The sequence below is a fragment of the Ursus arctos genome, unplaced genomic scaffold, assembly GCF_023065955.2.
Source record: "Ursus arctos isolate Adak ecotype North America unplaced genomic scaffold, UrsArc2.0 scaffold_9, whole genome shotgun sequence".
Lineage (NCBI taxonomy): Eukaryota > Metazoa > Chordata > Mammalia > Carnivora > Ursidae > Ursus > Ursus arctos.
This window is the reverse complement of record NW_026623111.1, coordinates 13024168-13040804: the sequence shown is the minus strand read 5'-3', so window position 1 is coordinate 13040804 and position 16637 is coordinate 13024168. Positions and strand designations below refer to the sequence as shown.

The window sequence follows — 16637 nt, the reverse complement described above, 5'->3', positions numbered from 1 at the left end:
TGCAGTCTTCCACTCAGAGGCAAAATTTTATATTGTGGGCTATGAATTTTACATTTCAGAAAGGGCTCCTTCTAAAATGTTCCTTTTCCAAAGGCCCGCATCCCTGTGGCAATTGGGACAAACGGGGAGGCACAGTCCTTTATGAATGTTGAGCTGGACGGATCCCTGGCGGTCACCAAACCAGCCTTTTGTTTCACAGCTGTGGAAACTGAGGCCGGGAGCCCTGAGCACAGCCCTCTCTCACGGCCAGAGCCAGCTCCTGACTCTGGCTTCATCTCAGAAGCACACACCTGTGTGTCAAGTTTCCCACCTGCAGACAGAGACGATTCAGGCAGGTGTACGTCGTACTTTCCTGCTTACTGTTTCCTCTTCTCAATTTATTAGGCTAATTCCACCATCTTATTGAGATGCTAGAACACATTAGATTGCTTTTAAAGAAACCAGACATTGTAAGGCTGTGATAAGTAACTATTTCATTCCTTAACTTTATGAGGTTTATTGTTTATTTGTGCCTGAAATAAAGTTACATGGTATGCCTCATTAGTCTTAAGTAAAACCGGAGACCTCGTTTTCCAAATGGGAATTCGATGTTCTCGCCCCATCCCCCATCTTTCACAACTTGTTTCCAGCTATGAATGTTGGCCAGTTACATGGTACTGTCTTTCCAAGAGTAAAGAAGCAGCTTTCTTTCCCTGAAAGATAGTGGGGTATTAAGTTGTTTGCTGAATAATTTTCAAAACCATCTAAGAAAACTTTTTGTTTGTTGGCTTGTTTTTAGGACACAAGATGGTGAAACAGCCCAACCCAAAGAAGTCCAGCAGAAACAGGGCTCTGCCCACCAGGAATGGTTTACCAAGTATTTTTCTTTCTAAACTGATTCTTGGGATCCATTACAAAGAGGACATTTGAAAAACATTTCTTTTAAAGCATCTGACTGAAGGAATGAAGTAACCAGCCAATCAACCAAATAAACTTGCTTGTGATATGATTTATATATAATAGCCAAAACAAATTTTGGCATTAACATTTCATACTATTTCATTGTGACACCAGTCCTAAAAAAAAAATTTTTTTTTGCCATTAAGGTAAAAAAAAACCCAAAGAACCGAAACAAAACCACAAACCCCCTCCTCAAAACAAACAAACAAAAAAACCAGTGTTATCAAAAGCACCCATAGGAAAATGTTATTAATGTTGCTGATAACCTTCACACTGTATTTCTAGTACCCAGAAGATTTCATTCCACTTTATGGAACATCAGGCTTTGTGATTTCCATGGTCTACTCTAAAAGTGGTTTCATTTTTCCTTAGAATGCTAGTCATCTCCACTTGAAAAATATTTCTATGTAAATGACGTAATTCCAAAATGCACATTCAACCTCAGTAGGAAGAAGAATAAAACAAAGTTCAAAATATTCATGAAAGCCAATTAAAAAAACAAAATGAGGCAAAACTAGGAGTGGACTACAGGAGACCCTGGCATACCTGGATTGCATGCTTTGACTTCATAGCTCCAGGACCTGAAGTAGACTATAGAGGGGATAACACCTACCTCAAAAGGGGCTTTGCAAGAATTAAGCAAAATATTATGGGTAATGACACCAATCATGAATTGGAACTAACCACTGCCAGAATTCTTCCGTGAATAACTGAGCCTTGCCCCATCATACATCTCAGTTTCAATGACTGTAGTTTCAATTTGGTCACTTGTCAAGGTTTCTAGAGTATTCTATGAAGTCAAAGATCTACTGAACCCGTGGTCTTTGGGCTTGGGCCCTTTGCCTCATGGTGCATTGCCCCCCCCTCCCCCGCATGGATGCTCAGTACATTAAAGGGAATCGGGACTGGCCATTCATGGTGCTGACCTGTCAGTCCGCACGGAATTGTCTGACCTTCTGACAGAGCAGTGCAATTTGACAAGACTCAATACGATCTGGGCAAAATATGTTCTCAGTCCTTTGGTGCTGGCCCCACAGGTGGCCATAAACAGTTGTTTATTCTATGCACTGTCAAACCTTTGCTCTTTGAATAAAACTTTAAACAACTGGGCAATAAAAATGGCTGTGACTTGTATTGTTTTCCCAAACAAAGGTGAAATTAGATGAAGACGGAGCTTGGAAATAGGAAGTTCACATTAACCTCAATTAGATCATCTTCAAATAAAAAGCAGCTGCTTCCATATGTCATTTTGAGAGAAATGCAATTACAACTCACAATTTAAAGGTAAAATCACTATCTAATCAAAACACATGGCCCTATAATTTCTTAAATGACAATACTTGTTCCAGAGATGTAACATGCCATGTTATTTTCAGCATTACATTTTTTAAAAAAGATTTATTTATTTGAGAGAGCTTGAGAGACCACAAGTGGCGGGGGGGGGGGGGGGCGCAGAGGGAAAGGAAGAAGCAGTCTCCCTGCAGAGCAAGGAGTCCAATTCAGGATTTGATCCCAGGACCCAGTTCATGACCTGAGTGAAGGCAGATGCTTAACCGACTGAGCCACCCAGGGGCCCCAGTATCACATTTTTTAATAGTTATCTTGTTTCCTGCAAGATAAGGTGAGCATTATAGGATTATGCTTGCATTTTGTGTTTTAAAAACTATGTCCAGATAGTTCTGTTTATCGAAACCTTTTTCCAACACTGCAACTCCTGATGACTAGCAAAGTAGGCTGCACTTTGTACGACTGTCCTTTAACTCAGCAGGACACCAGCTGCAGGGACAGAATTTTAGAGACTCTACGTCTGTTTGATTTCTTTCTTGGTGCAGGTAAGTGAAAGATGGTTAAATTTCTAGATTCTACCCTGCAATGATTACATCTTTCTTAACTAAATCCGTGCATGCTTCTACCATTTCTTGACATATTCCTTGAGTAGAGCGAAGTAAAGCATCAAAGGATACATGCTTAAGCTTTCTGACTAATGAGATTATCATCCAGAAAGTTTCTATCAAGTTTACACATTCACCAACAGGGACTAAAATCCTACCTCTCCATACCCTAGATAATACTGACAAAGAAACTCAATTTGAAAGATAAAACATTCTTCCGGTTTTTGTGTACATAATCCGATTCCATCAATCTCTCAAGAGCAAGAGGTCCAGATGTGACGGTGATGGTTTGGGGAGACTGGTGGAGATGAAGAGAAATGAACTGGTCCAGGATTGAGTCAGGAGGGAGAAACAGCAAGATGTGGTGATAAATCTTGGAAGGCCCTATTATGACAGGAGGAAGGGCTAACACTGCTGGAGCGAAACTGGAAAGGCAGATTGCTGTCAAGTGTTTCCTAATTAGTGTGGAAAAGAACGAACTCGCCCGAGCAACGGCTGCTAGCGTGTCCGAGCCCTCATTAGTTGCTCTAGCATCGACGACGTAACACCCAACACAGCAGTTGCGCTCGCGGTTACGTGGTCTCTATACTCACTCTCCAGGATCCATCTGGATTCTGCAAGGGTGAGGCTGGGAAATTAAATGGAGCTGTGTTAGGGACCACTCTCCCTGCATCCTTTGCATTTCTTAGGGTAGCACTAATCACCATCACCCAGAGGGTGCAATATTCTTCTTCTTCTTTTGAATATTGAGAGCACGCACACGTGAGCAGGGGGAAGGGGAGAGAGACAATCTCCAGCAGGCTCCCCGCGGAGTGTGGAGCCTGACACGGGGCTCAACCTCAAGACCCTGAAATCATGACCTGAGCCAAAATCAAGAGTCAGCCTCTGAACTGACCGAGCCGCCCGGGCGATGTTATTTTTGATCTGCTACCTCCTACTAGCTTGACTGTCTGCGTCAAAGATGCCCCAGGAACTCAGGGTGGCTGCTGACGGTTCGCTAAGTACGGTAGTTTGTCCTTATTCCTCCAGGGGGAGTAAGACAGCGAGGCGATAACCAGCCAACCCCACTGCTCTTGTCCACAGTGTTCCCTCTTACCCTCCAGTGTTTGATCCTTGCGCTGGCCATGTGGGAGGTTTCCTTGAGGCACCACCGGTGGAATCTTCAGGAACTTGGCCATTGGTGACTGTACCACGACGGGTCTCTCTTGTCAGTTGGACAGCACATGAGCTGGCTCCCGACCCCATCCTACTGCCTGCTCTCTCAGACCATGTCCACTAACACACTTGTCAGGTCCTCCAGGAGCTATATCCCACGACACAATCAGAATTACAAGATATTAACTGGGGATCTCTGGGAGCCCTGCAGCAGAGCCCCGAAGGCGGGGCTCTGGTAACTGTACTCCCCTCACAGCGACCCTCTTGAAGGGAGAACCGAGCAGCACTCCACCGTGGCCTCCAGGGGCCCAGGACCAAACACTCAGAAATGTCAACATGGAGAAGCGGGGTAGAAAAGGAAAGGAAAGATGAATCAAAGAGAATGAATTCAAGTAAAGAAGATGAAGTACCCATTCAATCTAGCAACAGCAAAGTGGCTAGTAAGCATCACGGCACAGCGATGGTAGTGTAGGGGGGCAGCCTGGAGGAGACACACTGGAGACTGTGATCGAGGGACAGGAAGATGGGGCAGCAGCTCAAGCGCCGAGGGAAATGCTGAAGATGGGAGACGAAGAACTCTGTGAGCTGGAGAATGATCCAGCAGACAGGCAATGCGGGGGACGGACAACACCCAGGCATTAAGCCCTAAAGAAGGCAACTGCTAGCCTGGGACCCCGGACAGTGGTGGAAAAGCTGGTCTTATACAGGGTAGGCACTTCAGGAGATGGAACAGCAAGGAAAAAAAGGATATCCTGAAGAGGTGGGTAGGTGTGTCATTCTGGGAGTGGAAAAGTAAGGGAAATCCCTTACTGATTGGTTTCTTATTTTCTCACTGAAGAAGACAGCAGCTCACAGGGTTTTCTATGTTCATCAACAATTAAGAGGTCATTAAAAGCAAAAAGATAATTACAAACAGGTAAGATTGAAAAACTGCTATTTATTTGACAGGAAGTTCTTGAATAAAGAAATGGCAATAATTGGTACTTACATGAATTCAAAATCTTTTCACTGAGCACCAAGTAGAATAGTTCCCAATTTTTTCAGTAAGAACCTCTATTACTGAAAGACTGCCTAAAATGTAACTCGTTTATCTAGGTTTTTAATCAAGAAATCTAAAGCTGCCAACCAGAGCTTCTACTTGGTATGAGGTGGCCAAGTTAACAACCTTGAAGTCGTATAATGTAAGTAAAAACAACTTTTAAAAGCTCTGTTTAATCTACACTGAGGGCTTGGCCCCAGGCTGAGTACCCCACACACATACACACAAACAAGAATGAGTAATAAGTATTATACATAAAAGATAAATAGTAAATGGTCACTGTACATTCAGAGGGGAACAATGTCTATTTCTCACGAGGGGCACAGAGACAGATACAAATCACTAACTCCGGGGCACCTGGGTGGCTCAGCCAGTTAAGCGACTGCTTTCGGCTCAAGTCATGATCCCAGGGTCATGGGATTAAGCCCCACATCGGGCTCTCCGCTCAGTGGCGAGTCTGCTTCTCCCTCTCCAGAGCTCTGTGATCTCTCCTGCTTTCACTCTCAAATAAATAAAATCTTCTAAAACAAAACAAAACAAACAAACAAATCACTAACCCCCCCAGGGAGAATGAAGCAAGGCTGGCAAAGACAGAAGAAGTCCTGTGTCCTTGGGGTGCAATGGAGAGGGGGTATAGAGGCTTCAGGGGGCCAGGTGGCATCCAGGTCAAACAACCATGAATGATGGGTGTCAGTGTTATGGAGGGAGGAGCCTTCAAGGCTGAAGGAGACAATACGTCAGGACACTGGTTGCAGAAGTACTGCCTGTTCAGGAAACAATCGAGCATTTGTTTGGGGTCAGGAGATGTAATCTGGTAAGAGACTGTAAACAACAGAGAAAGGAAAATCTCACCTAGGGAGCACCACATGCAATGCCCTTCTGAACTTCTCAAGGGCAGCTCAACAGAGAATCTTGTTGGCCCGTGTAACCAACAAGAGTCAAATGCCTTCCCAAATGCTGAGGCTCCCGTGCCTGTTGAGGACGAGGAGTTCGCTGAGGGTCATCCTGCAGCCCACTCCCCACCCAGAGGCACCAGTCCCTTGGAATCAACGTCACTCATAAGCAAGAACCATCCTTAGTGGAAAATTCTGCTACAAAAAACCAGAAACAAAAACGACACAAGCAGACAAAACTCAAAATGAAAAGCGACGATCACAGCAAGCTTTAACTCCTCACCCTGCACACACACCTCAAGTGTCATGCGGAAAACAAGGTCTGTGCCCTTCCTCACAGATTCATCACTGCAGAACATAACAAAATTGAGCCTATCACTGCTCCTCCTACACACCTCCACTCCAAAAAGTGAAAAAGCACCACACGAAATATAAACTTAGCCCAAATAAAAGTCAACATCAACGTACCACTATACTATTACCACACTAACTTAGGATATTATAATCCTTTCAACCTATTTACAAAATATCCTCATTCTAAGAGCTCTGGATGCATCACAAACATCACTGTATTAGATTCCTCTTCTTGAGGTAATTTAAAGTCTTGAAACATGCAAATTTACCTATTTTTCTGCATTACCACTGAGGGATAACTGTCATAAAAAGCCTACAACCAAAATCCTCATCCTCTCAGATCAAATCATGCAAGCTAATCTAAAACTGGAAACACACAGAGATTAAGTCATAAACAAAAAAATACAAACAGAAAAAAGAAACAGATTTTCAAAAGGAAATCTGTAGGTGGCATCAGACCACCAGTCTAAACTTTGTTAAAGACAGGAAAACTTACTTGATTTACCAAAATATATAGGCATTTTATAAAGTACTCAAGAAATAACACATAAAAAATAAGGGGAAAAATTTAGGTGAGATCATCAACAAAAATCATCTCATTCTTTGGCAAAGAGTTCTTCCAAAATGTCACGTCCACAAGAAGTGATATCTGTCAAATCCGCGTTTAGGCAGATGCACACACCAGATCACCTCCAGACAAGCTCTGACTCAGGTCTGCTTCATTGGTGCAGGGATGTTAGCAGAGGCCTGCTCGAGGTAGGCCAAGGAGCCCTGAGGTATTTCCGCTGGCTTTTTGTGCTGCACGTTGATGTCTTCCAGCACCTGCTGCCAATGCCTCAGTTTTGTCAAGTGCTTCTGGACCAGAGCGTCTTTCCGCTGTAATTCATTCCTCAGCTCTGAGACATCCTACAAACAAAGACAACGAAGAGCAAGCTCAAGAAAAGGGGAAAGAGCTCCTGACTTGGTAAGACTCTAAGAAGTAAATTCAAAACAGGAGAATCAATTAAACCATCGTACGCCCATTACCCGGCTTGGCTCCACCATCCGAACGACCCACAGCAGCTCCTCCAATGGAAGATGCCTAACACTGGGAGTTTTTATTTTTCATTTTCTTTTAATAAGTAATACAGATGTTCCAATATTCCCAAGTACCAAAGGGCAGCCGAAGAAAATCAGTCTCTTTCCCATCCTGGTGCCCAGGCACCCAGTACCTCCGTCCAAAGTCTACTGCTGAGAATCTAAAACACTGAGAATCTGAAACATATGCTAATAACTGTTTTAAAAAGAGTCCAAAACCACTGCTCTATCAGTTCAGGATGAAGTGTTACAATCTCATATTCAAGTGCTTTTTAAATGAATACCAGCATTATAATTCTTTATTAAGGCCCAGCCTTGAACACACCTATGTTCTTATTCAAGTGTTCAAATCAGGAAATGATGACAGGATAAACTGTAAAGCTATCATCTTACCCTTCACGTCCTCAACAGCGGATATAAATGAATAAAAAGAATGTTTTCAATTAATGGGGACTAGTTACTTCAAAAAAGTACCAAAAACAATCATTTCAATTTAGTGTTTCTCATTAGGGGCATCACAGGCCTCTTGGGCAAGAGGATTCTTCTCCCTTCCACAATGCACGCGGCAGGCTTTGGCCCAACACACGAAATACCAGTAAAGCTTCCCAGTCATCGTGGCAACCTCAACACATTTCCAAATGCCCCCGTTTTTAAAGAACTGAGATAAATGAAATCCCGAGTCTCAAGCAACCTGGACAGAACATTTAATTTTTGATTCCTTGAACAAAACTTGAGCCCTTCCTGTGTCTAAAGCAGCCGGGGATACACACAGCTCACATTTTCTGTCCAAAATGAGTTTGTCATCTACATTAATGGCTTCTCCACCTTTTTCAAGCAACAGAACGTTTCCTGTAAGAAGTCTTCCATGAAAGCCAGCAAATGAAACTGCTCTGTTTGAAGCCCATCTTTCCCCCCTCCACCCTCTGGCTCCACTACCTGCCAAGCTTGTCATCAACACTGACAACTAGCAACATTTGTATTCAATCTATAAAGCCCTACTGTAACTCATGGGAAAAGGATGTATCTCATTTATAGCACAGATGGAATCATGACAACATGTGCTCTTCTTAAAAGTTGAGGAGAAATATGAGTTCATACCTCTTTGATAACTTGCTCTGGTTTCTGGACAGATAACTGCAATCTTTTTTGTAGGAAAAAACATTCCGTCTGTCTCGCAATATCCAGAAATTTCTGGATACACTGATCAACACCTTATAAAAAAAAAAGACCAAAATATTAAGAAGAACACTAGACACATATTACCTCCCTCATAAATGAACAGTCGAAATATCAAAACAGCACCTCCCCATAGATGTAATCTGGAATTTTAATTTTGGTCACAGCAATGATAGTGACTCCCAACCCCCATGTATTAACCAACATTAAATACCATGTAATTTGTGCTTTTATGAGGTGAATGATACCTCAGTTCAACACACAAGTTCTTCTGAAGAGAGACAATCCAGAGATCTAGCAATTAGCATCATGACTTCCAGTTAAAATGTAACATGTAAAACACAGTACAAAAAAAAATCAGAAACACTGGTTGCCTCTGCAGAAAGAACCTGGGTGAAGCTGGGGAAGTACAAGAGACTTTTCTCTGTAACACCTTCAAAAATAATCAAAACTTATTTTTTTGCAAAAAGCAGCATTGTTGGTTATCACTGTCCTATACCAAAATGGAAAGCTCATTTTAAGTGGCTCATTACGAGTGACATGTTAATTAATAAACTGAACAATGAACCAGCAGTATATAGAAATGACTGCATAAATCTTACTCCCAGGAAAAGTTCTCTTAGGATACAAATAGAACTGAAACACATGGAGTGTAAAATCAGCAATTAGGAATCTTGCTGAAAGCAAGAACATAGTCTACAAAGAGTAAATTCTTACCAGTTCTAATCTCTTCCTGATCCGTACCATTGACATAGTCCTGACTCACAAGAGAAGCAAAGCAAGCCTGTGTGATCCAAACATGTAAGAAAAAAAATGTCATTCACATGTCAAAAATCAAAAGAATAAGAAATAACTTCTCGTGAAGTCATTCAAGGAGTTGATAGAGTCTGGGTTTGCACATCAGCTGACAAGTTATCCCCCTGCTAATGAAGAAACTTGGTACACTGAGTCCATCAGACCCTCGGAGGGAGAGTCTGCAAATGAGGCTGCTGGTATCTGCGAGCACAGCCACCTGGTCCCCACTCCTGCCACTCACCCCTTACCCCAAGGTCCCATTCCACACCAGAGCCTGCGGCCCTGTTCCAGCCCCACTTACATCCCCTCCGATGCTTACATGAACTATATTATCACCGTATCCGGACTCAGGTAAATCATCACCTCCTCAGAGAGGCCATCTGTCACTAATCTTGAAACGCGCCTCTCCTGCTCACTATCCTCAAGCCCAGCTTTACTGTTTTTCACACAGTTACCTGACATCGTCCCATCCTTTTAGTCCATTATTAGTTGCTTCCTACCACCAGGCGGGAATTTTACATGTCTTGTTCACTACACTCCTAGTGCAGGAAGACTGCTTGGCACTGACTGGGTGCTCACTATGCGTTAATGACTGACAGGACAACCTAAGAGAACGAGCTTGCTGTCACATGGATAAACAAATCCCAAAGAGACAATTTCTCTAAAGGGACACGATCTAGATGAATATGTGATTCAGCCATGGAGTTCTGCGCACAGGAAACTGCCAGGAAACACACAAAGAAGGCCTATCAGAGGGCAGTGGGGTCAGCAAGAGAATAGGATGGGAGCTGGAGAGGGGAGCAGTGGTCAGAAAGAAAGCCTCAAACCTCAGGAAAGCAGAGCCCCACCAGCAATAAACAAACTACACTTGGTGTGAGGTAGGCATATGCGGGTCCAAATTTAGGCCATCAACCAGATGTGAGGGCCCTTTGGGAAGCAACAAATCCTGCTGCCAGCAGTTTCCCCCCATCTGATTTATAACGAAAAATCACAGGACGCCTCCTGGGGAATCCTTGTAACAACTCAAGAAATCAGAAAATCAGAAAAACAAATTGCCCATTCTGTGTATTACTTGGAAAAATGACTCCTGCTGGATCTAGGATACGAGTAGGGCATACCTGCTCTATGGAATTTGTGGGTACTGGAAAACATCCCACCCAGACCAACCAGGCAAACCGTGGAGCTGCTCCCTCACAGCCAGCAGGGCCACCAGACCTGGTGAAAGGAAATCTGAGCTCAGGAATTTCAGTTCCCTCTTACCCCTTAAAAAAAAAAAAAAGGAAATTATACACACAGGTCTTTATAGATAGTTGGGCAGTTGTATGGAGAATAGAATGTGTGGTGGCCTATAAAAAGAATATGCTTTTTTAGAAGTATGCACAGGATGGAACCTTTGACTGGGCAGTAGGGAGGCCCAAAAGTCCTAGTTCTCATTTGCACAAACTAAGGGTTTGGCTTTGGGCAGGTAATTTCTCCTCTGAGCCCCAGTTTCTCCATCCATAAAAAGAAAGGATGGTCCCCAAGGTTCCCTCCCACAAAAAGAGGGCATGATCTCAATAAACTCATTCCATTAAAGAGCATTTACTGAACAACTAGAATGAGAAAGCTGGAGACCTCAAGGGACAGCACCCTTGAAACAGAATATGAAATGAAAAGTGGGCAAGCAGGTGCCACGGGCCACTGGAGGCTCTGGAATAGAGGCCCACACAGACTACAGGGAAATTAAAATGTGGCCTTTGAGCTGAGTCCTGAGAAGACTAGATGGGTGATCATGAAGCAGCAGAGGGAGGGCCAGGTAGCAACTCTCTCTCCTTTTCACCTGATTTTATCCAAACACCCTTTCAGGTTTCACATTCTCTGGGAAGTGCCTTTGGCAGCCAGGCCCATGTGTGCTGCCAGAGTTCCCTGGGTTTTTTTCTACCAGAGCAGTGATCCCACAAACACAGCAAATGACTGCTATTTATCTGTTTCTTCTACCCCCACTGTCATGAATTCCTTCAGGGCAAGGACTGTTTTCTCTGTACTCTTAGCACTGAAGACAGGGACTGACACACAACAGGCTCCTTCACTATTTGACAAATACTCATCAAGCACTTGCTGTCTGCTACCACTGTATTAGCACTGATGGGGGAATGAGGGAGAGATGGCCTCTGACTTCACGGGCCTGCCTGGTTTAGTGATAAGTCCTACAAAAGGCACCAGGGGCGGATCCACTGAGGAAGGGATGCACAAGTTGGGGGAGGGGGACCTGGAAACCCAGAGAGAAAACAAACAGCACATGCAGGAAAAAGTCTTCTGTAGGCAGATTAAGAGGAAATTGCAATGGAGCAGAGAGTTGAATATACAGAGCCAGGAACACCACAGTAAACCTTTTGGCTTTATCTCAAGAGTGACAGGTAGCCACTAACGGGTTTTAACCATTAGGGTGCTGGTGTTGGCTCTGGCCAAGACTTCTACAGAGCCAGTTTCAGCAAGCACTCATGACTGACAGCTACCTCACCTCAATGCTAAATGCTGCTCTAAAGCTTACCAAACCTTCTCCTTTATGGCTTTGCACCACTGCAAAGGCGTCTCATCCTCCTCCCAGATAAATTTCGATGTCCTTTAAATCAGTTATCTCCAAGTTTTTGAATGTACATCCCCCAGTAAAAGCATTTTTCCCATGCAGCCCCAATAACACATTCATTTACAAATTATATTCATGCTCTACTCTGCTATTACACACAGTATAAAACTCACACGACTAGGACTTAAAATGTGGAAAAGGTGGCTGCAATTAAAAGCTATTTTATTTCCACACAATAATGGCTCATCTTCCACTCTAGAGACCACTGAAAGCACTTTTTTTTTTTTTTTAATTTTTAAGCACCTATTTTCACCTCTCCTTTGTCTACCACCACTCCCCATTTTCCTTGAGAGAGGGGTTAACTTCTTGGGTAGAACTCAAGAGTCTGGGGTCATTCCCGCCTCCCTCGCTCCCTCCCTAACTCCCAGTTTTCCTTCTTCCCCCTCTCCTAGTACTAAGTTTCACACAGCAAATTTCACATAAGTTCATTTCATCTCATCTCCAAGAGTCCATTTGTTTGGGGCCATCTAAGGGTGGAGCCCAGCAGAAAGGATACAGGACTTAGCAGTGTGACGTTACCCGTCGTAGATGAACCAGTATTAAACACGCAGGAATGCGGGGAAGAGAGCTCAGCGATGCGCCCAAAAAAAAGGTGGGACGGGAACAACCGACTAGGAACCTAGAAGGGTTCCGAAGCTGGAGATGGGCAAACTTCAAGTCCACCAGCTTCCGGAAACATAAGGTTCACGTCTCCGCCATCAGACCTGAGCAGAATTCCCGCGACCACGTGGAGATTAAAGCAGGTGACTTACGCTCTCTGAGCCTCTTCCCCTATTTGTAAGCCTGATGCGGGCATCGCTGAAAGAGACAACCGCCCAGGCGCAATTTACCTTTCAAGAAAGAAGGGAGGCTGGGAACACAGGCGCCCCAATCTCATCTTACCTCAAAAGATGACTCCAATTCGTCCACCAATGTACTGTTAGAAGTTCTCGGAGGGCCTGGCGCGGCCTGAAGAAGCGAAGCTTGGCCCCTGGAGTCCCCAGGGTGTCCAGGAGGCTGCCCGGAGAACATACCTCCCAGCGGAGCCGCCATTTCTGGATTAGCGCGCAAGGTTCCGTTGGCGCCTGCGCAGAAGCTGGCGCACGAGGCTCACGTGACACGCCTAGTCATGTGATATTGCCTGCCGCTGCAGGCGTCCATTAGGCTTTGGGGAAACTGGGGATTTGATATCCTTGCTTTTTCCTTTTCTGCCCCGCGGCCAGGCTTTTCTTTTTATTTTCCTAACTTAAGAAATAAAGGCTTGGGGCGCCTGGGTGGCTCAGTCGTTAAGCGTCTGCCTTCGGCTCAGGTTATGATCCCAGGGTCCTGGGATCGCCCCCCCTCGGGCTCCCTGCTCAGCGGGAAGCCTCCTTATCCCTCTCCCACTCCTCCTGCTGGTTTTCTCTCTCTCGCTGTGTCTCTCTCTGTCCAATAAATAAAATCTTAAAAAAAAAAAAAAAGAATTAAAGGCTTTGACAGGATTTGACGCTGTTGTGGGGAGTGGAGAATCAGTCACTATGGTAGCGCTAGCCCTTCCCCGGGAGTCGGGATACTCCTGTGTTACTCCCGCCTTTGCCCTTGAGGTTTGGAGTTACTGGTAGCCAAACCTTTCTCTCTTCAGGCTCCGGTTGGCCGTTGGTAGAAGGAGGGAGGCACCCATTCATTCCACTGTTACTGAGCACTTATTGTGCACCAGTGACTAATCTAGTCACTGTGGATGTAACAGGAACAAACTGGCAGAGTAACCGCTAAGTTCTCTGTGCGGAGAGGCGGGTAACAAAAACACTAATGTTAAAGCTCCGTGTCTGTGTGCCTGGAACTGTTCACCTTAGATATTTATGGTTGCATTAAAGCCGCTATACTGCCTTTCAGTAACTTCCTTTTAGCATTTATTTATCTTTTCAGAAGCTAGGGTTTCTTTTCCCATTATATTTAATTTTGCAGTTATCCAGCACATTTACTGAGCCTTCCGTGTTGTTTTTGTGGGAGAGAGACAAACCCAAATATATATAGCAATATCATGTAGAGATAAGTGCTAAGAAGAAAAATGAAAGCCAATAAGGAGATGGCTAGTGATGGATTTGAGATGGGTAGTTGAAGTCCTCTCAAAGAGATCTGCACTAAAGTGACTGGAATGAAAACGTAACCATTACGAAGTTTTCGAGACAAGGGGGCCTTTGAAGAAGGAACCCGCCTGGCATATTTAAGGAACCACAGAAAGGCCAGTAGGGCTGGAGTGAGGGAGGCAAGGCAGAAGTAGCCAGAAAAAGCAGAGGCTCCCCTTTGCTCATCAGGTCTCAGATCAAAACTCATCTTTGCCGCATGAATGTAAATTAAATTAGCCCCACACTCCCAGCCACCTCACCTTGTTTAATTTTCTTTACAGCACCTAAGTATTACCTGAAATTACCTTGTTCATTTGTCTTTGACAAAGTCACCTGACACACATGCACCAACAGAAATGCAAGCTCCATGAGATCAGGGCCTGCCTTGTTCACCTGTATTCTTTTTTTTTTTTTTAAAGGTTTTATTTATTTATTCGACAGAGATAGAGACAGCCAGTGAGAGAGGGAACACAAGCAGGGGGAGTGGGAGAGGAAGGAACAGGGTCATAGGGGAGGAGCCTGATGTGGGGCTCGATCCCACAACGCCGGGATCACGCCCTGAGCTGAAGGCAGACGCCCAACCGCTGTGCCACCCAGGCGCCCCTGTTCACCTGTATTCTTAACACCCAAAACTGCCAGGCATAATTGTTGAACAGAAATATAACGGCATAAGGGAACTAGTGGACTCAAGTTCTCAAACTGTTTTGGGTCTTAGGACCGCTTTACACTCCTAAAATATTATTGAGTACTACAAACATTTTTGTACTACAAACATGTATGGGTTGTGTCGGTATTTATTCAATTAAAACTTGGAATAGGTAAAATATCTACATATTAAAACTGAGAATTTAAAAAATATATTTAAAAATAAGCCAGTTAATGTTAGCATCAATATTTTAATATATTTTATTAAAAAAAAAAAGAAGAGTTGGAATCATTTTACTTGTTTCTGAAAGTAGAAGACTAACGCTTCTCACCCTCCTGTAGTCTTCAACCCCAATGGCCATCTGAATTGCAAGAGAACCTTGAGGCGGTGGTGGTACACAATTCCTGGCCTGGATTTCCGATGACCATGGGGCTGCTTCAGTTTTGGATTCTCTACTTCAGCTACCTCTTAACACTATCGTATTCTAAACCACTACTGTTTTGGATATGGTGCTTTGGACCATAGCCATGCCAGGACCATCCTCACGGGTAGATATGGTAATGTTCCCTGCCTCTGAGCATGGTTGGGATGAGTCAAAGGTTTGTGTAATACCTGGCAGCCAAATGTACCTGCAATGACAACTAAATTTCATCTCAGATTAGATAAGCACATGAATCCAGGGCTAGGTTATGCCTTTTGGATCCCACACTCTGGTAAACACAGAGTTCTGTTGTTCCTCTATTTATAAAAAGCCTTTGATAGAAAGCTTTCTGTCAAATCCCTGCTTTGCCTTCTGAGTCACTGGGAAGAAATCTAATTCTAGTTTCCCTTCACAGGCCAGTGGTTCCACCTCTTCATTTTCCCTGACAAAGGAGCTTCTGGACATGGATACCCAGAAGAAGCTGTTTACTCACTATTCCTGCCTAATTTTCTTTAATTCCAACAAATAACACAAATGTGCATGCCCATACCCATTCCCTCTCTATAAACCACTTGAGACACATAACATCCTCTTACATGTCAAATTTTTAAAATATTAAAAATAGGGGCGCCTGGGTGGCTTCGTCAGTTACATGTGCAACTCTTGATTTCATCTCAGGTCGTGATCTCAGGGTTGGGAGATCGAGCCCTGTGTCGGTCCGTGCTCAGCAAAGGCGTCTGCTTGAGATTGAGATTCTCTCTCCATCTCTCTGCCCCTCCCCCCTGCACACTCACTAAAATAAACATTTTAATAAAATATTAAAAATAACTCCAATAAGCAGGTTTCTTGTCAAATGTTCAGTCCTAAAAAAAGAAAAAAAGTATAGATCCAATTCATGGGTAATTTGTTCACCTAGATACAAAAGAAAAAAAGAGGGGAGCTTTGTCCTAAATCTGCATAAGTAGAATTTTGTTGATTGGTTGTAGTCCCAGGTGGTAAGCAAATACTTGACCCATGAACAGTCTCTTATTGGTCTTGTTTCTTAACTCAATATATTCCACATCCATTCAAGTCACTGAACGGACAGATAGCATTACAGTGTTAACAATTAAGAAGCCAGACGCGCCCAGGTGGCACAGCGGTTGGGCGTCTGCCTTCGGCTCAGGGCGTGATCCCGGCGTTATGGGATCGAGCCCCACATCAGGCTCCTCCGCTATAAGCCTGCTTCTTCCTCTCCCACTCCCCCTGACTGTGTTCCCTCTCTCGCTGGCTGTCTCATTCTCTGTCGAATAAATAAATAAAATCTTTAAAAAAAAAAAAAAATTAAGAAGCCGGCTCTGCAGGCAGGCCCCCTCCTGTTTAAATCTCTGCTCTTCCATTTAGAAGCTTGGTGACATTGTTAACATGTTCTGAATCCTCTCTCTGGTACCTATTTTCTTCATCTGTAACATGGGGATAATAGCACCTACCTCACCAACTGATAAACTCATCACTGAGTGCCCTAAAATGATTAACACTGAGAAAATACTGTACCATCTTA

The 16637-nt window shown here is 43.9% G+C and overlaps 2 protein-coding genes across 2 annotated transcripts in view; one reads left to right on the top strand and one right to left on the bottom strand.

Moving 5' to 3' along the window:
* FAM184B (family with sequence similarity 184 member B) overlaps positions 1 to 2069 on the top strand; it is a 136740-nt gene extending 134671 nt beyond the window's left edge. The window contains exon 18 of the mRNA XM_026514504.4: positions 779 to 2069. Coding sequence (XP_026370289.2) covers positions 779 to 872 — 94 coding nt within the window. The 3' untranslated portion in view covers positions 873 to 2069. The remainder of the gene's footprint in view (positions 1 to 778) is intronic.
* A 2834-nt stretch (positions 2070 to 4903) lies between these two features.
* Positions 4904 to 13015, bottom strand: MED28 (mediator complex subunit 28). The gene is made up of 4 exons (XM_026514490.4): positions 12829 to 13015; positions 9243 to 9309; positions 8448 to 8560; positions 4904 to 7178 (listed from the first exon to the last, which is right to left on the bottom strand). Exons 1-4 carry the CDS (start codon positions 12976 to 12978, stop codon positions 6981 to 6983), a joined length of 528 nt encoding a protein of 175 aa, XP_026370275.1. The 5' UTR covers positions 12979 to 13015; the 3' UTR covers positions 4904 to 6980.
* Between the last annotated feature and the right edge of the window lie 3622 nt (positions 13016 to 16637).

What these genes read in the sequence shown, in the direction of transcription:
- MED28 (XM_026514490.4), bottom strand. Translation starts at nt 12,978, where the DNA reads ATGGCGGCTCCGCTGGGAGGTATGTTCTCCGGGCAGCCTCCTGGACAC. An exon ending in TCAGGAAGAGATTAGAACTG is followed by an intron (nt 8,561 to 9,242) that starts GTAAGAATTTAC and finishes TTTTTTTATAAG; the next exon opens with GTGTTGATCAGTGTATCCAG. An exon ending in CAGAGCAAGTTATCAAAGAG is followed by an intron (nt 7,179 to 8,447) that starts GTATGAACTCAT and finishes CTTTGTTTGTAG; the next exon opens with GATGTCTCAGAGCTGAGGAA.